The sequence below is a fragment of the Alligator sinensis genome, unplaced genomic scaffold, assembly GCF_000455745.1.
Source record: "Alligator sinensis unplaced genomic scaffold, ASM45574v1 scaffold1543_1, whole genome shotgun sequence".
In the NCBI taxonomy this organism is placed as follows: domain Eukaryota; kingdom Metazoa; phylum Chordata; order Crocodylia; family Alligatoridae; genus Alligator; species Alligator sinensis.
This window is the reverse complement of record NW_005843241.1, coordinates 20,802-45,832: the sequence shown is the minus strand read 5'-3', so window position 1 is coordinate 45,832 and position 25,031 is coordinate 20,802. Positions and strand designations below refer to the sequence as shown.

Sequence of the window (25,031 nt, the reverse complement as noted above, 5' to 3'; positions counted from 1 at the left end):
AGTGTGCTGCCACCTTTCCTATGACTGCCTGCCTTAAAACAAAGGAAAGCTTCAACTCTGATGACCCGGTGCTCGCTCACTCACTCACTCACTCATTCACTGGGGACTTACAGTAAGCAGTATACCATAAATAAAAAGAAGACTTAATTTGCATAATTATTCCCAGCAAATACGATAATTTCGAGCTTCCAAAATGTGTCATATTTTAGACCTGGTAACGCTGGCCCCACCTGAAGGGAGTATTGTAACATCGCATCCCTCTGCCCCCCGCACAGCCCTGAACCGCAGTGATAGACCCCACCCAGGGGGACCAGAGGCTTGTGTAAAGAACTTTTGAAAAGAGCCAGGAACCAGGAATAAGGAACTGGGCATAAGGAACCAAGTTCAGAAGCAAAGTCTACTGGGGCAAGGCATCATCTTGGACATTGGAACGTAAGGTGGCCGCTGTAATGAAAAAAGCAGTCAGGTGTCAAAAGACATCCGGAGACAGGCTTAAAAAATTTAAGAGGGTGGGTTTAGGGGTGGGGCATGTGTGTGTACGCACGCACACATCTGTGTGTACAGAGGTGTTTCAGATGGTAACAGCAATTCTGAAATAAAACCATTTTGTGTGCAATGACTATTTTCTGGACCACATTCCTTATCTACATAGTCACAATCAATGGGTGCACTGGACAATCCTACTGTCAACATGCCATGCTGCTATGTAATTTCCAACTTTATCATACACATTCAACTTGCACAGCCATTTTGCTATTAATTCCTAAGCACCCATATGCGTCTGCATCTGTGTGTACGCATGTTGTACTTTCCTGTCTTTTTTCACATCATGCTTTCACATTTTTCTCTGCAACTATGAGGGGCAGACATATTCCCCTGTCTTAGGCTTTCAGAAAAATACTGAATTGGCAAGACTAGTAGAGGAGACCAACGCAGAAGAATCTCTGTCCAAACCTTTTTTGCCAAAGAGATGCATAGGAATACAAATGGTGTGTGGAACTGGCAGCAGGATGAAAAGCCACCAACTTGGGGAACAAACAGGAGGAACTCGCCCTCAGAATAGCTAGTTCAAATCCAGATGTCGTAGGGTTAACAGAGACGTGGTGGGACTCGTCCCATGACTGGGCAGTTAACATTAGGGGCTATAGGCTGTACAGGCGGGATAGAGAAGGCAGGAAAGGGGGGGGGTGGCACTCTATGTCAAGGAGCACTACACATCCTCTGCCAGCAGAATGGGGTCAGGGGAAGGGCAAGCTGAAGTGCTCTGGGTCAAGATCCAGGGGGGGCAAGGCGAGAGGGATTTGACGGTGGGGGTCTATTACAGACCCCCCAATCAAGAGGAGGAGCTGGACAGGGAATTTTCAGGCCAGCTTGCGGAGACACTAAAAGCAAGGGATGTAGTTGTCATGGGCGATTTTAATTACCCGGACATATGCTGGGAGGAGCAGTCAGCCGGGACGGACCGCTCCAGGAGGTTCTTGGCCGAGTTGCAGGACCTCCACTTGATTCAGGAGGTGCACAGTCCCACCAGAGGAGATGCCCTGCTGGACCTGGTCCTGGCCGCAGGCGACGACCTGGTAAGAGGCCTCCAGGTTCTTGACCACCTGGGCAATAGTGATCATCGCGTGCTGGAATTCACCATCCAGCGTAGAGTGTCAAGGGCCCGCAGCAAGGTGGTGGCCCTAGACTTCAGGAGGGCCAACTTCAGTGAGATGAGGAGATTAGTGGGAGAGGAACTGGGGTCCTTGAGGGCAGAGGAACTCAGCGTCCAAGAGGAGTGGTCGTTCCTTAAGGAAACGATACTCGGGGCCCAAGGGGTGTCCATCCCGACAAGAAGCAAGGCGGGCAGGAGTGTCCAAAAGCCCCCCTGGCTCACCAAGGGTGTCCGGGAATGCCTGCTTGCCAAAAGGGTGGCGTACGCCCGGTGGAAGGGGGGTGTAATCTCCAAAGAGGAGTATACCTCCTCTGCTCGGGCCTGCAGGCGGGCTGTTAGGAAGGCCAAGGCGGAGATAGAGCTCGGATTAGCGTCCAGGATTAAGGATAACAAAAAGTCCTTTTTCAAATATATTGGGAGGATGAAGAAGGCGCCGGGTAATGTGGGGCCCCTGCAGGATATGCGGGGCAATCTGGTGGTTGCGTCAGAGGATAAAGCGGACCTCTTTAACCAATTCTTCACCTCCGTTTTCTTGTGCAGGGACCGGGACTTCCCTGCTGTGATAGAAGCCGGACGCGAGGGGATCGCCTTCAGACCTCAGGTTGGGGAGGACCGGGTTAGAGAGCTTCTGGAGGGGCTGGACGCGTTCAAGTCAGCGGGTCCGGATGCTCTCCACCCCAGGGTGCTGAGGGAGCTGGCTGGGGTTATTGCAGGGCCCCTGGCACGGCTCTACGAGCGATCGTGGTGCTTGGGCCAGGTGCCAGACGATTGGAAGGTAGCTAATGTGGTCCCCATCTTCAAAAAAGGGAAAAGGGAGGACCCGGGCAATTATAGGCCCGTCAGTCTTACCTCAATCCTGGGGAAGCTCTTTGAGAAGATCATCAAGGAGCACATTTGTGATGGGCCGGCATCCGAGATGATGCTCAGGGGCAATCAGCATGGATTTATTAGGGGGAGATCATGTCAGACCAACCTGATTGCCTTTTATGATCAGGTCACAAAGGCCATGGATGCAGGTGTCGCGGTGGATGTAGTCTTTCTGGACTTCAGCAAGGCCTTTGACACCGTCTCTCACCCCATCCTAATTAGTAAACTAGGCGACTGTGGCATAGATGCCTACACGGTCAGATGGATTGCAGATTGGCTGAAGGGTCGCACTCAGAGGGTGGTGGTGGATGGATCATATTCGACTTGGGGGGAGGTGGGTAGTGGAGTCCCTCAGGGCTCGGTCCTGGGCCCTGCGCTGTTCAATGTCTTCATCAGCGATCTTGATGTTGGGGTGGAGAGCAACCTGTTTAAATTCGCTGATGACACCAAAATTTGGGGGGAGGTGAGCACGCTAGCAGGGAGAGAGAGATTGCAGAAGGATCTGGATAGGTTACAGGGGTGGGCAGACAGGAACAGGATGCGTTTCAATACGGACAAGTGCAGGGTGCTGCACTTGGGTAGTAGGAACCAGCAGCACACTTATAAGATGGGGAGCTCCCTACTTGAGAGCACGGAGGCGGAAAGGGATCTTGGTGTCATTATTGACTCCAAGATGAACATGGGCCGACAATGCGAGGTCATGGTTGGCAGGGCTAACCGGACCTTGTCGTGCATCCACAGGTGCATCTCGAGTAGAGCCAGGGAGGTGATCCTCCCCCTCTATGCGACGCTGGTCAGGCCGCAGCTGGAGTATTGTGTCCAGTTCTGTGCGCCCCATTTCAGGAGGGATGTGGACAACATGGAGAGGGTCCAGAGGAGGGCCACCCGCATGATCCGGGGACAACAGGGCAGACCCTACAGTGAGAGACTGCGGGACTTGAACCTATTCAGCCTCCACAAGAGAAGGCTGAGGGGGGACCTGGTGACCGTCTATAAACTCACTAGGGGGAACCAGAAGGGTTTGGGGGAGACGCTGTTTCCCCTAGCCCCTGCTGGCATAACAAGGAATAATGGGCACAAGTTGATGGAGAGGAGGTACAGATTGGACATCCGAAAAAACTACTTCACAGTCAGGGCGGCTAGGAGCTGGAACCAACTTCCAAGGGAGGTGGTCGGGCTGGAAGATCTATTAGGTCCCTTCCGACCCTAAAACTATGAAACTATGAAACTTCTAATTACCTAGTAGCAACAACAGATTAGGAATGAGTAGAATTTGGGTCGATTGTCAGATGAGATAGTCTCAAAACTCCCATGAAACAACTCTCAGCTGAGAGAATAAAAAAAAAAAATCTGAAGTAAAATCACAGATTTGAATCAAAAAAAAAAATTAAGTGCTTAAAGAAAGAAAAATAGATAACAATGCATAAGGTAGTTTGTTCCACAGCCACTCTCTTAGAATTCTGTAGAGTTCACTTGACATTCAGCACAAAGGACCAGTCTTCCCAGTAACAGCCATTGGTGAGGGAAATCATATCTGGGAAACTAAAATCAGGGTTTTAAAATGTTATTCAGCACTAACATTTAAGTAGATCAATGTCCATAATTGCTGAGCACTCACAAAAATTCCATTGAAGCTAATAGGACTTGCAAGTGCCTAGACCCCTGAAAAAAAAATCAAGCTATTTCTGTAAACATAATAGACTCATAGAAAAATTAGTCTGGAAAGGCTATCAGAAGGTCACCCAGTTTAACTCTTCCCCCCGTCCCACAGAATCATCCCAGTCTAAACCATTTGCAAACAAGTGTTTGTGTAACCGCCTCTTAAAAACGAGCAAGGATGGAGATTCTACAGCCTCTCTAGGTAATCTGTTTCAATGCTTAACCGTCCTTAAGACTTTATAGGTCATGAGCATAATATAAAGCAACTGCTTTATGTGGTCAGAAAGTGACCTGTGAAGACTTTAATATCAAGAGCTTATAGCCTGCTTGTGACAATTTGTATAGTACAACACTCATTTGCAATCAATTACCCGTAAATTGTTACAGCTTGTCATTAATGAATAGGAAACACTGGCTCAGTGATAGGACTTTTTTTCACAGTGCTTGCAAGCAAAAATGTACATGTTCCTGTCAGAAAACATAGCTCTCTTTCAAGGCTGGCAGAAACAATGCAATTGATTTTCACAGTTAACAAGATTAAAATCTACTTTAATGTATTTAACATTTCATCTTATTGAGCATCAGCTCTAATGAACAATGTTTCTCAATTTTTGCTAATAAAAAGATGTTTAAAATTACCTCCTCATCATTCAAGTTTTACTCACTTTTTCATATTTTCAAGATCAAAGATTTCTATTAAGACTTCGTTCTGCAGTTCTTATGCAACATTTAGTGGGAGTTTTGCTTCAAGACACTGTTCAATGTGTGAATGGAAATTCTTTGATTCATATTAGCAGACTTTGGATCTAGTTTTGAGTGCTTAGCTGTATTAACAAGAGGAAGTGTTTTCTAAAATGAGATGTAACCGGAGAAATTTGTCACTTGTTAATATTTCCTAATAATAATAAATGTAAAGTATATTTAGAGCCAAAGACTTCCCTTCATGTTTCTCCAGATAGTTAACAAATATGTACAGATTGTGCAATGTGTTATTTAACTTAGTCATTATAAGCAGGGTTTATGTAAGTTTCCCTCCTCATTCTTAGTTTATGACCAAGCAATAGATGGATTACCCAAGACTAAAATACTGTTGGATAATTTTTAATGACTTGAACCAGAGGGGAAAAATCCTTTTTGGGCCATAACAGCAATCTTTCACTGTTATAAAAAGTACTGCAGAAAGCACAGAGAGAGACACTGAATAAACATTATATAAGATAAAGATAAACTACCGTGTCAAAGTCAAATATCTTTTAATCCCACAGTTACAATTCTATTTTTACAAACAGCTGGAAAATTTTCTTAGCTACATTAAAAGTGATTTGTGTGGAATGTGTGGCATACTAAAAAGTACACTTTTGTCTGCAAAATACAGATTTGGCATCTTTAAAACAACATTTTTAAACTTCCTTCAAACAATATTTCTACATGTTGCATAACAGGGCTACAGTGTAATCTATCTACACATTTCTAGTATTCTGTCACTGGCATGTAAGTGTCCATGTCTTCTATTTTTTTAAGTCCTCTGTGCTACTGTCCCTTGCACTGTAAAATGTGGTTGCTTCCTTGCACCTGTCACAGCCCCAGCAAGATCAATCTACATCTGTACAAAACCCAGGGCCAGCCCCATGCATTTATATTCACTGCCCACTACTGAAAATGGACCTGCATAACTAAAAAATACCCATTAAGAATGGCTAGGTGTGACAGAATCTATATTCTCTGCCTGCCAAAGATAATTATAGAGCACCAGTCACTATCGTGTCTAGGTATTGCTGTTAAGTCTAGCTGTTTGCAGTCTGCTTGTATTTGCTCATTCTATTTTCCGGGAAAGCCTGCTGAATCAAGAAGTCAAGCCAAAGAATGTGAGTTAGGCAATGAAAGCTATGGCTTGCGAGATCAGTTTCAGTCACATTTGTCAGACTGCTAAAGGTATACCCAAGAGCACACAGGGACATCTCAGGTATTGGCCATTTGCTTAGAAATATTTTGCTGTATGTTGATTTCTAACTTGCTTTTGCGCCTGCAGAATGTTGATGTTGACTCATAAGATCTTTTAACAAGGAAAGGATTGAGTTTCTATAAGTGTTACCTGTTGTCAAGAAATATGGCTGATTTTTCTCCTTTTCTTAAAGGTTGCTTATAAGCTAACATTAAAAAAGTATCTTCCAGCTGTTTGATGATGTTAGACATTCTGAACGGCTTTTAGTTTTGTTTTGAAAATAAAAAAAAATATCTTTATGTTTTACCTTAGGAATGCTAAGCCTTGTATTTCCTGTTTTTCATGGAGGACTCTTTGAACAATTAAAGATCTGTGGAGAGAACTTTTTTGTCCTTCAGATGTTGAGGAAGTGTTAATAACATTTCACCAACTATTTGTCAAGTGTTTTGGTTCAGTACAGATTAATCAAAGCATGTTTTTAAAAGTAATTGTAAAAGTCTAATTAACAGTTCCTTCTCATTTGTTGAGATTTCCCGTTTCTACTTGAGATGTCAATCTCACATTTTTCAGTCAACCAGAAATTCTTTCAGAAAAACAGAGTAAACAATGCATTATTTTTAAGTGTGAAAAAATAAGCAGTAAATCATCAGGGAGTTGTATTGGGATAGTGACACTAGTTCAACAATACCAGAATAACTACCCACGTAGAAAAAGCCATTGGAGATGACTTTTGAACTGATTGGGCAGAGACACAGGAACAAGTCACCATCAGTTCTCTCACTGAAAGAGGGGTAAACTACTCTGGATTAGCTTCCATTTGCTGCAGGGTAAGAGTGTATGGACAGGCAGAGAGAGTGGAAGTGATGCTCAGTAAATCCCGACTCCTTTTCCCCTTCTGGTAACTTGTTCATGTGCTCTTGCCCTACTTAGAAGCAGTCAATTTAAACAAATTGAGTCCCGATTAAACCAATAGATTATGTTTCCCAGCTGCAAGGCTTAAGATTCCCCCTACTTATCTTCTAAACACTTAGGATAGTTGAGGGAAGAATCTGAAATAGATAGTATATCCAGATCAGGAGAAGCATGTTTGTTGTAAGTAAGAAAAAAAAAAAGGAGATAGTGAGTGAAAGCTTGTTTAGGAGTGGAGAGGGGAACCTGCTAAGGCACAAGATGCACAATTAAATAATAAAAGAGCTCTGTTGTCTGTCCCTGATTTCTCTTGTGTTAGTTTAATTGTGATACAATCCCACTGTCTTCAGTGAAGTTACTGACACTGGTACTGCAAGGGCCGAAAAAACACTTTTACAAGAGGCTGAAGTTATCATCAGAGAGTTATTAGTCACCACAAAAAAAAAATCCTTGCTTTGGCACAGCTGCGTGTGATCCACTGGATGCACCTCTGAGTAATATAAGCAGTAACAGGCCAGATACTTTGCTGATGTAAACTGATGTGCAGCTGCATTGACAAACAGATAGGTGAACTAGTTTACACCAGCAGCAACTCATTTGTGTCTCTGTGTCATCTCAGTTTGTTTCTGCAATGTGTAGCCCACATCAACCATGGGACCTTGGAGATGTAAATTAAAACCTGCCACCATTACCTTTATTTATTAAAAACTAAATCACCCAAATGAAAGAGCTAACACTTGTTGGTTGGTTTGTTCCCTCCCTTCCCCAGATCCTGTCTCTACAGGTAGCAATAATGGTTCCTCTGCTGTTTCTGCTGTTCTTTGGATATATCCTTTCAATTCCTGGCTGTCCCCAGAAGTGCTTTTGTATCCGCTCTTTAACAGATTGCCAGCATGCCAATCTAGATGAAGTTCCTCCTGATTTTGACCAAAAAACAGAAACATTGATCTTGAATGAAAACTGTCTACGTCTCATTCCACGAGGAGCCTTTCAGAACTTCCAGAATCTAACTTTCCTTGGTTTAGCTCACAACAAGCTCTTGCTTCAGAATGATTCTTTTGAAGATATCAGCAACAGCATCCTCTCTTTGGATCTCTCTGGAAACAGCTTCACAGACCTGCCATCAAAATTGTTCAAGAACACAAAGAAACTTGTTTGGTTAAACTTAGCCGATAACAGACTAGATCTTCTGGACATCAACATTTTCAGCACCTTAGAAAAACTCACTTACCTGGACCTCTCCAATAACAGACTGCAGAAGCTTACATCCATGTTTGTAGGTCTCTCTCAGCTTGATACCTTGATGCTGGCTAGTAACTATCTCCACACCATACCACAAGGAGTTTTTGATTCTACTCCTAAACTTAAGATCCTTGATCTGTCACACAACAAAATAAGCCATTTGCCCAAGTGTTTATTTAACAGCACAATGAATCTCAATGACTTGCTTCTTGATGATAATAATTTTACAGTGATACCACGTGCTGTATTCACAGTCTTCCACAACCTAGAGCATTTCTCAATTTCTAAAAATAGAATCCAAAATGTTTTACCATTTGTGTTTGTTAGCAAGTTAAGAAAACTTGACCTATCTAATAATTTACTCTCAGTGCTGCCTTGTGATTTCCTTTCAGGTCTGAAGCAGCTGGAAGTTCTCAATTTATCTTTAAATTGTTTTGGAAATTTTCCCAGCAATCTATTCATAAATAATACTAAGCTAGCATTTCTGCATTTGGATAAAACCTGTCTCAGCACTTTACCCATTGTTTCACGCCTTCGAAATATGAGTGAGCTGACACTGTGCTGTAATGCCATAAAAAACTTGCCAAGAAAATTCACAGACAATATGGTCAATTTGAAACTGTTGGATCTCTCCAATAACAACATCACAAAAATAGAGGATGGTGCACTTAAGATGAATCCTAATCTCACAAAAGTAGTTTTGACTGGGAATCCAGTTTTTACAACTGAAAGAATTAATTACACTTTCAAAGGGTCAGACTGAAGAGTATACATTAAAAGAAGATACTAGAATAACTGTATCAGGAAATGCTTTCTGCTACCTTAATTAAAAATGTAATGTACATATTACAAGAAATGTAATTATTTCTGAGCTACAAGTACTATCTTCTAATAGCACATGCATTACAAAGCTTCTTTGAACTCACTGCACTCTCTGATATTGTAGTACTGGTGACAGGGTACAGCTGTCCATTTCTTACACTAATTTAAATGTTTAATTTTTGTCTCATTATTGTATATCTTTTCTAAGTCTTACAACTGGTTATGTATTGTATATAAATATGAATATTTGAAGGACCATATGGTACTGTGGTATGAGGTGACATGAATTGGGAATTGCCACAGTGTCACAATGGTGAATCTACAAGAGTTAATATGGTCACTCACACTGAGTGCTGATAAAATCCTGATATGACACAAATTGCACTCTCTTTGTCCCATTCCTTCCACCTCTCCAATTCGTTCCACCTCTTTTTTTAGGAAGCTAGGTGCCTTATTGCTGTGAGTTCAGCTGACTGAGAGAGGTTCAGAAGGAGCTCTTAAAGCCTCTAAACTTACAAAAAACAGCTTGGCTATATGTAAAAATGTATTTTTAAGGTCTGATATCCTAGATAATTTCACAGTTAAAACTTCCATTATTAAGTTTCTGTTGGCAATGCTGCTCCTTCTGACCTGACATACTTTAACAGTATCACCTTTTTATGTCTAGAAAAGTTTTAATCATTAATCTTGTCCTCATGGGGCCACAAACAGGGATACATATTTTGGGAAAAATATGTGTGTATATATGAAGGAAGAAACATTTCAGTGACAGGCTACTTTAGAAAAGCAGTTCTTTGAAGGTACACCAATTGGAAATATTGACGTACAGGACCACTAGCTAGTGCCCTTGTTAAAATGTGCAACCCAATGGAGAGTTAGGAGGCTTCCCAATCCTACTGAGTGAACTTAATTTAACCCACTTGTGTTTTTTCTTAATTTCATCATATAGGCATGCCTGTACAGCTTAAGAGAGACAATGGGGTCTTTCTGTTTTTGAAACACCTCCTACAGATTTCTAGATCAAAGGTGATCATTCTCAATGACTTTCTGCAGGATGGGTTTTACACACACACACATATAACCCATGTATATACACAGTATATGGGTTATAAATTAGAACTTTTATGTAAGTTTATTTTGTGTGCGCTTGTGTGTATGGGTTATAGGTATCTATCTATGTGTATAGCTCTTTCTTTCCTATATGTATATATATGTATAGCTCTTTCTTTCTTTCATCTAGTTATCTATCTACCTCCTTTTCTTTCTTCTATCTGTCTATCTAGGTCGTTCTTTCTTGCTTGCTTTCACACACACTAGCGAGTAGAGAAGTTCTAATTGATGACCTTCTAAATGCGTAAACCCCGTAGACAGAGGCGGGAGACAACGGAGGGGATCGTGCGGATGGGTGCAGGAGTCCAGCCAGAGGAAGGCGGTGTGCGCCCCAGGAAGGGGCGAAGAAAGAGTGGGTCTCTGCGCCCCATATGTGTCTGCCCGAGCTTCCCACGCCGGGAGGCAGCGTGGCCCCTTTAAGAAGGCCGGGCCTCCGGAGCTTGTGCTTGCGCCTATTGGAGCGAGCACAGAGTAACGTGTCCCTGTCATGGCAGCCACTCCAGGTAGCAGATTCCTGAGCACTGTCTCCAGCTGATCACAGCGTGCAGCACCTGTGCCTTGATCATCCTCACCGGGACGGGGGAAATGCTTTGACAGATGTATTTAAAGAGACCTGCAGCTGGTCTCTCCTTCTGTCTCTTCTACTTGGCTTCTTATTTCACCAACAAGGTGAGGGGGAGCCGCAAGCTGGCTTGTGTGAATCCACTGCCTGAGCAATCCTCTGTGGATTCATCTCCTTGGCTTCCCGCCCAGGTTCCCCAGGCTGGCAGGCTGCGCAGGGCATGCCTCCCTTCCTCCCCGCACCACATTTCCTTGCCTGCTGCAGGAGGAGCTGCTCATTCACTTTCAGTCTCTCCTGCAAGTGTAAAGATGCCAGCCGGTCGTAGCTAACTGCTGACAAAACCATTTTCTCTTTGCAAATAGCCCTTATGCACTGGCAAAAATACTCGGGTGGGAACAAAAGGGGGTACTTGTATGGAGGCATCCACCCCGTGTATATCAGGGAGACCTCCCACCCAAGAATCCCTCCTTTGACTCTAAGACAGTGGTTTTCCACCTTTGCCTCTAAGAGAGTGGTTCTCCACCAGTGGTCCTGATTTTGTATCAGGATCCATTTGTAAACATCAATAGCCAGCCCCAACCCAGTACCCATCACTCCTCCCAGCCCCACAGTGTCTGGAGCAGGGTGGCATGTATTTGGGGTAAGGGAGGCCCCAAGCAGCCCCTTGCAAGCTGGAACGCTGCCAGCCTGCAAGGGAAAAGCCAGGGTTTCCCACATTTTTCTCCTTTAAAGGAGAATCCATTTTAAAAGTTTGTTGATCCATTTTTAAAGTTTGCTTGTGACCCGTTCATATATTCTTGCAACCCACGGGTTGAGAAATACTGCTTTAAGAGGATGCATCTCTGCAGCTGGTTAAAGCATGCCATCTAGAAGAATATCAACATAATCCCCTCCTGCTGTTACACCCACTGGGAAGTGGAGAGGGGGAAAGTTAGGTCAGAGGAAAATCTGGAAGTGCTGAAAACGAAAGTTGCTTTTGGGGCTATACATAATATGTATATTACATGGTTTGTGGTGGGCACAAGATAAACCTTTGGTTAAGTGACTGAAATAGCTTTTGGTGGGAAGAATAAATGGTATGATAAGGATCTCCTAGCGTGTGTGTGTGTGTGTGTGTGTGTGTGTGTGTGTGTGTGTGTGTGTGTGGTGGGGGGTGCTTACTGTACTGTATGCTTACTTAAAACTCATCATCATTGTCCATTTCTTCTCATTTTATAACTCTGTCGGAGAGCTGATATTGAAACTTGAGGTCAGATGATCTCTTCACTTACTCAAGGGTCAAGTAGGAATAACACCACTAAAATCAATAGAATTAATTTGGTGTAAATTAGATGAGGCTCCGGCCTGTAGTTTCTTAAAGCTGACATTAAGCATTATTCTGTTGCTCACGAGTGCTGGGTGGCTATCCCTTTTCCCCCTAATAAAAAGGAGAGTTGAAATATTTTAAATTCCTTCATAAATAATTGACAGGAATTAAAAAAAAATGGAGATGAGAGGGCGACCACCAAATTTGGGCCTGTTATTGTTTTTTCAATACAGTGCTAGGCACTGTACATACATATCTACAAGTATGTTGGTAGCAAGAGGAGGATCAGGGAAAGTGTGCCCTTACTGAATGGGGGAGGCAACCTTTTGACAGAAGATGCAGAAAAGGCTGAAGTACTCAATGCCTTTTTTGCCTCAATCTTCACAGGCAAGGTCAGCTTTCAAACTATTACAGCAGGCAGCAAAGTTTGGGAAGGAGATGAGCAGCCCTCAGTGGTGAAAGAACAGGTTAGGGAGTATTTAGAAAAGCTGGACGTGTACAAGTCCATGGGGCCAGATGGGATGCACCCAAGGGTGCTAAGGGGGTTGGCTGATGTGACTGCAGATCCACTGGCCACCTTTGAAAACTTATGGTGATCAGGAGAGGTCCCAGATGATTGGAAAAGGGCAAACATAGTCCCCATATTTAAGAAGGGGAAAAAGGAGGATCCAGGGAATTATAGACCAGTCAACTTCACCTCAGTCCCTGGAAAACTCGTGGAGCAGATCCTCAAGGAATCCATTTCTAAGTACTTGGAGGAGGAGAAGAAGGTGATTAGGAACAGTCAGCATGGATTCACCAGGGGCAAGTCATGCCTAGCCAACACGATGAGATGACTGGTTCTGTGGATTCAGGGAGACCAGTGGATGTGTATGTACCTTGATTTCAGCAAGGCTTTTGATACAGTCTCCCACAACATTCTTGCAGGCAAGCTAAAGAAGTACGGGTTAGATGAATGAACTGGAAGGTGGATAGAAAATTGGCTGGAGTATCGGGCTCAGAGATTAGTAATCAATGGCTCAATGTCTAGTTGGCAGCCTCTATCAAGTGGAGTGCCCCAGGGGTCAGTCGTGGGGCCGGTTTTGGCTGGGATAATCTAATTGGGGATGGTTCTGTTTTGAGCAGGGGGTTGAACTAGATGACCACCTGAGGTCCCTTCTAACCCTAATTTTCTATGATACTATGATTCTGTATCCTCTCCTTGTTCTGCTGGACCTGTTTTTGACTGTTGTCTTGGATTTCCAAGACATGCAAATTTCAATGCCCTACCACTTACAAGAGCAGAGGATGGCATCTTTGCAATCAAAGAATGTTAATGATGGATCCAGTAATTATAATACTTCAGCTGTGTCAGTTAAACATTCCTGTAACAGCATTATTAGGTATGTAATGAATATTGGATGCAGAAGCAGTAAAGAGTTGTTACATTATCTAGGTTGTCTCCCTGTCCAACTAGATAATGTCACAAGTATAAATTCACAGCAGTCACCATTAAAAATAGAACACTACCATAGTATTATTCATAAGGGAACACTGCAAACACAGAGGCACCTTATCAGTTTACCCAAGAAGAAAATGTCAAGGTTAGAAAGGGCAATCATAATAGCTAAACAAAGGTTAGTATCCATGAGTCTATCCTGTGGCCTCATTAAGCTGTAAATTAAGGGAAAGAAACCTGCTTTCTCCTGCGCATTGCAATTTCTTATGAATGCTACAGGAAGATCCATTGAGAAACAGAAGGCAAAATATGCAAGAGATGCACACTGTGAATAAAAAAATTCATAGCCTAAAATTAATCTGATATAGTTTAATTTACTAATTTGTTCATTACGTGCCAGAGTGTGTGTAGGCAAGGTTTTTTGAGTAGATGTGATATCTTTTATTAGATCAACTGAGTAGCTGGAAAAAAGTTCATGGCAAGCTTTTGGGCAGTCACCCTTCTCCGGGCATAGGGAGTCTCTGCTGTTCTGAGTTTGTGTGTGATGTTGCTCTCCTATGTTAGGTGTTTCACAGGTTTCTTAAGTAGGCCAGTAAGAGTGATGCTGAAGTTATTTTCAGTGGTGACAGTGGGCAATAACTCCATATAAGTCAGCAAAACTGCTGTGGCAAAAATGGCACAAATGAGATGAGATTCTGTCCCAGAGTTCATATTTTAAATTGGGTGGGGGGAAGAACTAGTCTGATAAATACTTATTCTTATTAATATAGGATGTAATATTAATATAATAGCCTAGCAAGGCTGTAATATAATAGTAGGTATTATATAATAGTATAATATTAAGTAATATAATAGCCTAGGCAGGCATGTGCAATGTGCTTTCTTAGGGTCATCGCTCCTGTTACTTTTGGAAAATTACCCCCCCAAAAATCCATGTACCTTGCAAAAACATGCCAAAAATTAACCCCAGTTGAATTTGCAGATGGACCCATACCAACTTTTCATTCAGAAATGGACAGGCTTTGAATTAACATACCACAGAGGTTGGTATGTATTAATCATTGTTAAACTCCTCATAAATCAAGCATGTGGTGGTATATCTTTAAAAGCTATAAATGATGAACAATAAAGCCCAGCTCTGTTAAACAGCATCTTTATGTGAGAGACATTATATTTCTGTGAGCCATGCAAAAGCTGTAAAAATATATGTTTGATGAGTTTCTTGTAAGACTTTTCAGCTGTTCCATAGTGGCACGTATCTGAATCACAAAACCTAAATATTTTTCATATTTCAGCACACTTTGACCTAATTATTCCTAATGTTTCAGTCATTGCAGGCACGATGGACTATGATCTCACAGGGGCAGGAAACTGCTGTCAGTGTATGTTAAAAAACAAGTGTGAACCAGTTTCAGTATTTACTTGCCCTAGAGCAACACTTTAACCCCAATATGATAGCAGGGTGTAGGTTGTCACCATGTTGGTTTCAGGACATAGGCAGACAAAGTTTTTTGGGTAGATCTGATATCTTTTTTTAAACCAACTCAAATACTTGGAAAAATTCTTCTTTGGAATATGGCCACCCATATGATCAGGGCGTGGAGGACAGGTATGAGGAGAGACTCCGGGAACGGTTTGTTTAGTCTGAGTAAGAGAAGACTGAGAGGTGACTTGATAGCTGCCTACAAGTATGTCAGGGGCAAACACCAAGATGTAGGGGAGTAACTTTTCAGAAAGGCACCCCTTGGGAGGACGAGGTCCAGTGGGCATGAGCTAGTTGAGGAAAATTTGTGGGCTTAGACATAAGGAAAAACTTCTTTTCCATAAGGACATCTAGAATCTGCAACACACTCCCAGCAGAGGTGGTGCAGTTGCCATCCCTGGAGGTGTTCAAGAGCAGGCTGGACAAGCACCTCGTTGAGCTCGTTTGAGTCCAAATACCTCTTGCCCTCTGGCAGGGGACCGGACTTGATGATCTTACGGGTCCCTTCCAGTCCTACTATTCTATGGTTCTAGTCTATGATTCCATTTTCTGTATCAGAGGACCCCTGTGGTGCTGGAATAAATCACATGAATGATTATATGGTTTTGTTTGAGCAACAAGTATGTGGATTTTAATAGGACAGGTAGAGATATCTGGTTTTGCTTAAAGACAAGGCAATATCTTTCACCTTAGAGGGTACGGATTTGTTTTCTTAAATACATTCTCCCTATTCAGAATGTCAAGGAGAGAAGATGCTATGGTTAGGAACATGTAAGGAGAGGGACTGAAACAGTCCCTATCAGGATGATGTTGAGTTGGAGAAGGTGCTTGGTTTAATTTATTTGGTGAGAGAAGCTTGTAATCACCCTTGTGCAGAATTTCCCCTATCTGCCCCCAGGTTAAAACTTTTGCTTATGAGCTTTCATTAATTAAAATGAAAGATTATTTGGATATGACACTTTCACTTGTCCTAGGCATTGCATGAACTGCAACTGCACCCAGGCATTGCAAGGATATAGAAGAGGTCATGTACCATGCATTGATTTAATATACAGATATCAACTTGGAAGCATTACTTTGTAAAATGTGACTTTCTTAATCAATGTACTTCCTCCTTGCGTGTATTGAAGTACACAAAAATAATGGCCTGAATGTGCTTGGCACTTTACCTGTTAAAGGAAATGGATGGGGGGAGGGTATTGCTCAGTTTCCTTCCAAGGTTGTGTTAAAAGATTTGTATTACTTTATATTCCTGTTGGTACTCTACAACCACTACTATGGAGACTGTAAGATGAATTATTTTCTGACTCATGTAACAACTGACTTTTAATTTAAATTTGATCAGTAAGGACATATTCTGCTTGTACTTACACCTGTGTAAGTTTGTGGTTGGAATTGTTTACATACCTTTCTGAAAAGTAGTGTAGCAGGTCATTTAATGATGCTTCTTTGTGTCATAATTAAAGGTAATTTGTACTATGCTTTTAATTTCACTGTTAGGTAAGCCACACATTAAAAATGTAACCCAGTATTAGAATAGACTATAAGAGTGTAATTAGAATAGTAAATACCCGCTGTTAGAATCTGTATTGGTCAGGTTGAGCAGGTATATGGAATGGACAGGATGATCTAACAGGTCTTCACTTCCTTCTGTTCAGTGATTCTACTTGTAAATTTTTATTCAGGAGCATCATGAATACTACATGAAAAATGAAGTTATTACTTGCATAATTGCATGCAAAGTTGGGGATTTCAGTCGAATAACTTAAGAAATTATTAAACATTAATAACAAGTTTATATTACATAGTGTCTACTAATGAAATAGCTAGGAAATATAGACTGAATGGCTAGATAAAGAACTATAATAGACTCACTGGACCTATTCATATGAATATAATCCCATCGCCTTCAGTGAGGCTAGGAGGTAACTCATGAAGAAGCAGTAGTAGAGGTGCACAGGGCTAACAGCAAGCCAAGTTCTGCCCTCTCTTATTCCAAAGCAAATATGGTTGCCTCCAAAGGATCAATAATAGGCCTGTGCAAAATGGTTGTTTCGATTCAGTTTTGGATTTGGCCATTTCAGAGGGACAGTGATTCATTTCGGATCACTGTTTCATTTTGATTTGGCCGAGTCTGTTCTGGAATTTCAACGCTGTTTCGGTGATTTGGCCATAGGCTATAATGGAGAATCATTAAAATGCCTATAACTCTGTAATGTTTTGCCTGATTCAGATGCAAATTGCAGGAATGGTCACCCCTTCTGGAGGCACGAAGCCTGCCAAGTTTCAGGGAGATAGGTGCACAGGTTTCTGTGAAACCGCATCTCAATCTGTTCAAAGCAAAACTTGTATCACTTGCCAGAAAAGGCAGCATGCTGTCATCCCACACACAGATTCAGGAGCCTGCGCCTCCTTGGAGGGCTGCGGGACTGTGCCAGACTCCTCCTGGGGGGTGCGGCCCCTGGATCTGCATGCAGGATGACAGCAGGCTGCGCCGCCTGCCGCTGCCGGCTGAGGCCAGTGCAGCACTGGGTTCTTCCCGGCGCTTGGCGCAAGTTGTGCCAAGCAGAGTCAGGTGCTGGCACTGGCCCCAGCTGGCAGCGGCAGGGGCGGTTTACTCCCCGCCCCGCAGCGCAAAAGGCAGCATGCTGTCATCCCGCGTGCAGATCTGGAGGCCCGCACCCCTTGGGAGGGCTGTGGGGCTGTGCCAGACTCCTCCCAGGGGTGCGGGCCCCCGGATCTGCGCGCAGGATGACAGCAGGCTGCCATCCCTCCCCCAGAGCACTGGGATTGGAAGGGACCTCGGGGACAGATCGCAGACACTGGCCAGCTACAGATGTCAATATCAGAGCAGTCCTTCCTCCCACTCTTCCCCCTCCCTCTTAGTTTCTGTTTCCCTGCAAGCCTAGCTCCAAAACTCCAAAATTTTCCAAAATGTTTTGGATGATTTCATTTAGTTTTGGAGCATTCTGTTTCATTTCGGATTTGGTGTTTCAGGCACTGAAATGGCCCAAAACACCTCCAAAACAGATTCAAACACTAAAAGTCAGCACCACTAGATGTTTATCAAGAGTTTTTTATTTAAGCCTTCTGAAGGAGTTTTCAGTAAAAACTAGCCTTGACTTCCTGCAGAATAATAGAGCTACAGTCACAGTCCCTAAACAGTCTAAGGATAGAGTTTTTGACTTAGGCCCTGTAGACAGTGTCTTCTGAGACTTGTTCAAGTAAAATATGTTCTTTCTGGGAGTAAAAAACTTGTAATACAAAACCTGTATTTTAAAGACTTTGTCTCAGATCTCCAAAGGCATTTAGGCATCAAAATAAGGTTTGGCTCTTAGAAGACATCTTGCTCTTGCTTCTTATATGTCCCAAACTGCCAATTTTTACTTGTAGCAGTGACCGCTTATATTACTTCTTTGAGGGAGGGGCAGGGATCTTTTCCTTTTCTCAAAGAAAGCCCAGGACCTCCTTCTTCTTTACTATGGATGGGGGTTCAGATAACCTGTGAGTGCAAGTTATTAGGTGCTGTACAAACATTAGGGAGGGGAGATATTAGCCGCATATTTGGAGATATGATCTTGTGTGAGACCACACCACGTATTCATATTCACATGTATAGCTCTGCCAGACCCCACCAAAGAAACAACACCAATACTAACTACTCCTATACCATGCTATATTTCAAGTGCTTCACATGCATGAGCTAATATTCCACACAAAACTGTGTATGGAAGACTAAGATTGCAAAGTGCAACATTCAATCAAAAAATGACTAAAGTAAAATGTAATTTCACCTCCATTCAGGATGGCTGTGTCATATGATACAGTTTTAATTGCATATTACATATATTTTTCTTTTAGACCCTTGCGTCATTCAGTGAGAAGTGTAGAAGCTGCTCGGTGGGGGCATCTACGTGTTCATTAATGTGCCTTGCTATCGTGCATTAAATTTAGTACCTGTAATATGAGGTACTAAGTAAATGTGCACTAGGCTGCCCTAATGCACAGTAGTGAAAGTGCACACTTTTTTAGTGTCACTTAATGTACAGTAGCCAAATTTTACTGTGCATTAGTGTTTGCACCATTTTTGACGTGACATTCTAATGTGCAGTAAAATAGGCTACTGTGCATTAAAGCGCATGTATAGACACTCCCAGGAAATGTAACAGCTATCCAGTATTTAATGTCCCAATTTTTCAATGTGTGTCCTGATACTCTTACTCTTCTGACACTAATTCCTGTGCAGATTGAGGCAAGGTCTTGCACACCTGAACCTCTGGAATAGGTGTTACTGAATTGCTTTCCAAATTCCTTGCTTAATCCTTTTTTTCATAGGAGTTTTTTTGTATTCCATTGCTCTCACAACTGTTTGTTAATGTTGTAGCATCCTGGTTGTGTGATGTCCATTAACTCGGTATTTGTTTTCCAGTATGTCCTGTCTGTCCTGAAATTCACCTACCCTACCCTTTTCCAAGGGTAAGTACAATTTTAAAAATACATTTGTTTGAAATATGAGTATAATCAAAAAATATCTAGCTGTGCTGAAGCTAATTTTAGTGCCTCATGTCATTACTGGCTTTTCTTGTTTAGAGAACATACTCCATTAAGCCTTAGTAAAGTATTCATTAACTTGTCTTGGTTAATATTAAATGTCATTATGGTGAAGTTATCTGCTTACCATATCTGCAGATTCTCCATCAATTGTAGTTCTTTTGTTGGCTTTATATTTTAACTTAGGAAAGCAGCAATTATAATATTCCCAATTTCCTTTAAAAAGTAGTAATTATGGTTTATATGCATACGTGTTTAATTTTTTCTATTATGCTAACATGTAAGCTAGCTTTTGTATCTAGGTTCCCACAAATATAAGCACAACTTATTTTCAAGCTTAGCCCATTTATTAATTGTAATTCTATATAATAAATGATAGGCCTTTTTAAAGGGCTGTAATGAAAATTATTCTGGTTTGGCCAAGTTATTTGTGCTGTACTTACTATCATTGCTGTTGTTGACTTTTAAAAGACATTGAATGAACTTATGGCCCCATTCAAATTGTGAGGTCAGGATTTTACCCGTCGTTTTTGCCTCCTGTGCACTAAACTACTGTCAGTAATATTGGTGAACAGTGGGAGCAGAATCTTGTTTCACTTTACACACCCAAGTGGCAGTTACCCAGATGCATAACTGCCATTTTTGGCACTTACACACAAATTGCAATCCTACTTCATGTGCAGTGTGGACATGTAAGCAGGTACTCTGTATGTGTGTATAGGAGTGTAAGTACTGACATTCTGGCCTGGCAAAAAATGGGTGAAAGAGAGCAGCTCTCCCATGTTTTAGCACAATGGTGCTCAGCCTTCTGCCTCTGTGGGCCAGATGAGTGGCGCGGGGCCAGTCCACGGGCCAGATTGGGCCATGCACTGCCTCGGCTGGGTACCTGGATTGGGTCCCAGACTTGCCCAATGTACTAGGATCAGGCCCTGACACCCTGCCCTATCTCTGCATGCTAGAATTGGGATCCAGGGTCCTGTGCTGCCCCTGGCTGCTGGATTCAGGCCCCATGTGCCAGGACTGGGCTCTGTGCTGTCCCTGGCTCCCAGGATCAGGCCCCATGTGCTAGATTCAGGGCCTGTATGCTAGGAGTTGGGCTCTTGTGCTGGAACTGGGCCTCAGGGCTCTGCACCATGTCTGCCCAGTCCTGTGTGCCAAGACTGGGACCTATGCTGCCCTGTGTGTCTGATCCAGCACGCAGGGCCATGCTTTCCTTCCTGCAGGGCTCCCCAGATGCCTGGAAATTTGGCAGCAGGAGAGTGGTGCTACTGTTCCCTTGCTGCCAAATTTTCTGACTCATAGGGAACCCTGTGAGCCAATATCACCCACAGATGGAGACTGGATTTGGCCCCCACAGTCTGGTGGTTGAGCACCCCTGTTTTAGCTTAATTGCCTAGTAGTCAGTGTGCTTATCCAGGTTCTAGGCTAGGGTTGGGCAAAATGCGGCTCACGGGCCAGATGTGGCCCCTAAAAAATTTAGAAAATGAATCTGCCCCTGGCTGCCAGTCATGCAGCCTTCAATGGCTTGCCAAAACTCAGTAAGCGACCCTCTGCCCAAAATAATTGCCTGCCCCTGTTCTAAGCTCTCTCACCCAGAGGGTGGGTCTGAACCTACATCTCTCTGACTGCCTAGCATAATGGGGAGGTTTCTGCTCACTTGGGAGCAAGGATACATGCAGAGGCAGATTCAGGTTGGGGGTGGGGGGGAGTTTCACCCTGTCACCTCTTGTTCCTGCTCCACCCCAAGTTTGAAACCAACTGCCTGGCAGTAGCAACAGCATTTCTATCCACGCTAGTGCAAGGGAGTGGATTGACTCTAGGGCTTATTCTGATCCACCTGATTCCTTCTAAACTCTTCATTCCACAGGTGTTAATGACCCTCTCTCCTTTTTAAACAGTCTTGATGTTTGCTAATCAAGCCATCCTTTCTTTTGCAGTTCTGCTGTCTGTTAGCTGCTCCTGGTAATGTAGCTTCTATTTCACAGCCCTTCAGACTGCTTGTAACTCTAGCTAAAAACATTAACCAAGGTTTTTGATACATACGATATAGCAAATTAATGCATATTTCAATAAAGTTATATTTGTTTTTGTTTCAGTCTTAAACTGAATAAATAATATAGCCCCAGCACCTTACATACAATGGATTCCTCTTATTGGAATCACTTTGGGAAATAGTGATTTGATTCCATTAAAAGGAGACCTTTTTTTAAGAACACAGATCTCACTCCTCCTCCACAGTCCCCTGGCCCAGCTCATGCCTCTCTCACTCCCCTACCCCCCCCACCCCCAGCCCTGCCAGAGGGAGCCCCAGCTGCCAGGGCTACGGGGCCTGGGACCCAGGTCTGCAGCCCCCTGTCCTTGGCAGGAGGCGGCAGCTGCTGCATCAGAGTGGAGCCCAGCTCCCCCCTGCTGCTGCCTGCTGCGGGCTTGGGCATGGGTGTTGGGGCCAGCTCCCCAGTGTGACCCGCACTTCCAGAAGGGCAGTGGGGGGGGACCCATACTTCCCAGATCTGTACATGGGGTCGGGGTGGGGGTGGGTGCAGGCAGTGAGGGCAGCAGCGTGGGGTTGTACCCCTCAAAGCTACTGCGTATGCAGGGGGCACGTTGCCAGGGAGCCTAGCCCCTGTGCCCATCCCCCCAGATAAGCTACCCTCAGCCCCGTCCCACTCCACGCTGGTGCCCCAGCCCTGCCCAAATAGCTCCCTCCCTCTCTACAGGGGCTCAATTCCCGCCCTCCTCCCTCCAACTTACCTCCGGGATCTGCTCTCCAGGCTGCCTGGGGCTGTGCACATGTACATGCACATGGCTCCCCCTGCCTGACCACCCTCCTCCTGCTCCCTCCCAGCCCCCTGCAGGCTGGAACTCTTCCAGTCTGCAGTGGGCTTCTCACAATACTGCAGAATCCCCAGGCTTCTCCTGTAAAATGATTCCAGAAACCAAAAATTGTGATTCTAATATGAGCAATTTTTTACATGTAATAATATACAAATGGTTTTGGTTTCCCCGTATTGATTCAAATAAGCGGCTGATTCTATTAACCAGCGATTCTATAAAGGGGAATCCACTGTATTTGTAAATCTTCTAGTTTCTTTTTAACTGGAGAAAAACATGTTGTATTATATGTGATGATATAACACACCATCTGCATCCCCTTTTCAATATTCTTGATCTACCTCTAGGCATAGGCTAGAACCCAGGGAACCCTCTCTCTGCCAGAGCAGCATCCATTCCACTGAGCCATACATGTTCTGGTTTGTCCTCTTTCCCCTGACTGTGCTCACATCTCCCTTACCTTGGCTGCCCAGAGGGCCAACTTCAAAAGGAGGGCTGGAGAGGGAATTCGGTGAGTGCCACTAGGCTGTTGAGCTAAATACGTGGGAGGGCCCCCTCTCCTTCTACTCTGGTGTCAAACACCTGCTACTCATGAGTTTTTGCTAAGTATAGGTTTGTGACTTATATTCAAGGCAGGCACGCATGTTTTTAAATCTTATACCACTAGATCATCTTTTCTCTCTTCTTTCCTTGCCTACATTGCACACTGATGACTGACTGCAAGGAACATTAGAAATAATTTCCATGAGAATCTCCTTCTTTTTTTTTTCTTTGGGCCATCAGGTCTGTTATACCTAACAGGAGTTATAAACTCTTTCTGTAGGAGTCTGTTCTATGGTCTCTATGTGCACAAAAATTACTAAACTATTTTTCTGGGTAAATACGTAGAAAACAAATAGTAAGTTGGCATTACGAAGTCAGCATTCACTAGCAGCTGCCAGAATGTAGTATCTGAGTTACCACAGTTATTTCCTTTATTGAGTACGTGGGAAATGCTATTCTGTGTCAGTTATCTCAGTAATGGTCAGTAAATACTGATTTTTAAATGTGTTTGGTTTTTGAAGACTATTTATAAAGCCTAACCATGCTTTCCCTTTAGATTTGCAGTGGGTGACTAGGGAAGGAAAAAAGAAAACCTGCCATAATGTTGTCACTGTGTGTGGCATGAAACATTCTCTCTCTAATATAAGACTTTATCTTGCATATGGCCATGGACCTTGAGCTATCATTAACTTCTTCAGGAGTGGAAGACACTCAGCACCTTGTAGCATAATAGTCCTCAGTACCAGAGATGAATGTTCTCCATAGGACTTGATCCTGTACTGTGAAAGTTAATGGGAATTTTTCATTAACTTGAACAAAAGTAGGATCACATCCACAGTCAACATCAGGCTTTCTCAGCTTTTAAACCATTTGTATATTTGTCATCTGGATCAGGTAAGGGAAAGTTGCATTGATTGTTCTTCATGTTCCCATGGACAATGAATGAACTGTTTTTTACTAGCATTGCACTCCATAGTACGGCATGCGATAAAGGAGTTCTTTTGTTTTGTTTTGTCTTTTACAATGAATATAACTAATAAACAAACCGACCCCATTGTTCACAACAGTTCCACATATTACAGTGGTTTAGCTTTACAATGCAGTGGACTTTTTTGAACTATACTAAACATTTCCTGAATACATTTCCTTCCTTTATATAGTCTATTTGGTTTGATTTGGGGGTAGCTACTGGAATGATGGGGTTGAAATTTACTCGCAAGGAAGAATTTCCAGGGAGGATAATAGGGTTGCAAGGTAAACAGATTCAAAGATGATATTCCACTTTATGGAGTAGTACAATCAGAGGTGCAAGGTTACCTATGGCAGAAGCCTCCCTATGCTATGTGTCAAAGTACATTTCAAAGGATATCTCCCTTTCAATTTACAGAACAAAACAGAGTGACTGCTTTTTGGTTTTCTTCTTTTTGTTGCTTCAGATGGCAGACCTTAATTGGCGGACTTCTGCTTCACATTTCTTGGAAGCTGGGCTGGGTAGAGATAAGCATCTGCTCAAGGTACAGTGACCACCACAATGCACAACTAACATTTATTTTTGACGCAGTGGGTGCGTCTACATGAGACTCTTACTGTGCGTTAGGCTAATACACTGTGCAGTAGCATATCATAGCAAAAACTGTGCTAATAGCCTACTGAACAGTGTTATTAGGCTAATGCACAGTAAGTGTCCCTAAATAACCATTCACTGGCGCTGCAGTGCATGCAACAGGAGACCAGCAGGCACAGAAGCTTGGTCCTCCAGGGAGTTGCTCTGGGTACTGGCCAGAGCTTCTCTACTCATTTAGTTGCATCCTGGGTCCTCCAACATGCCAGGAGGAGCGGGGAAAGGGTGGTTTGCCTGAAGCAGCAATTTGTCCCTCTCCAAAGTGGGAGCAGGGGCATGCTCTGTGGCAAATAATAGTGGCACAAATTTGTGCTGCTACTGTTTTTGCCCCTGCAAGCGCATGACCCTGCATGTGGGGATGCACCCCAGTGTTGCACTTAATGGCAGTTAGACAGTGAGTGCAATTTGGAATATAGATTACCATGTTCACACAGATCTACTCCCAAGTAAAAAGTTGGATGCATCTTATGAGTGATGTGAAGGTTTTTCA

At 43.2% G+C, this 25,031-nt stretch overlaps 2 protein-coding genes across 2 annotated transcripts in view; both read left to right on the top strand.

Annotated features, from left to right (window-relative positions):
• Nucleotides 1-7,635: 7,635 nt before the first annotated feature.
• LOC102372122 (insulin-like growth factor-binding protein complex acid labile subunit) lies at nt 7,636-9,165 on the top strand. Its single transcript, XM_025194548.1, has one exon. It carries the CDS (start codon nt 7,753-7,755, stop codon nt 9,034-9,036), a length of 1,284 nt encoding a protein of 427 aa, XP_025050333.1. The 5' UTR covers nt 7,636-7,752; the 3' UTR covers nt 9,037-9,165.
• Nucleotides 9,166-10,675: 1,510 nt separating this feature from the next.
• Nucleotides 10,676-25,031, top strand: part of LOC102371008 (transmembrane protein 241-like) — a gene marked incomplete at its 3' end in the record, with an annotated part of 33,981 nt that continues 19,625 nt past the window's right edge. Inside the window, exons 1-3 of the mRNA XM_014526987.1 lie at nt 10,676-10,874; nt 19,424-19,470; nt 24,357-24,434. Coding sequence (XP_014382473.1) covers nt 10,803-10,874; nt 19,424-19,470; nt 24,357-24,434 — 197 coding nt within the window. The remainder of the gene's footprint in view (nt 10,875-19,423; nt 19,471-24,356; nt 24,435-25,031) is intronic.

Bases quoted from the DNA above. Each gene is read 5' to 3' on its own strand.
- LOC102372122 (XM_025194548.1), top strand. From the start codon at position 7,753: ATGAAAGAGCTAACACTTGTTGGTTGGTTTGTTCCCTCCCTTCCCCAG.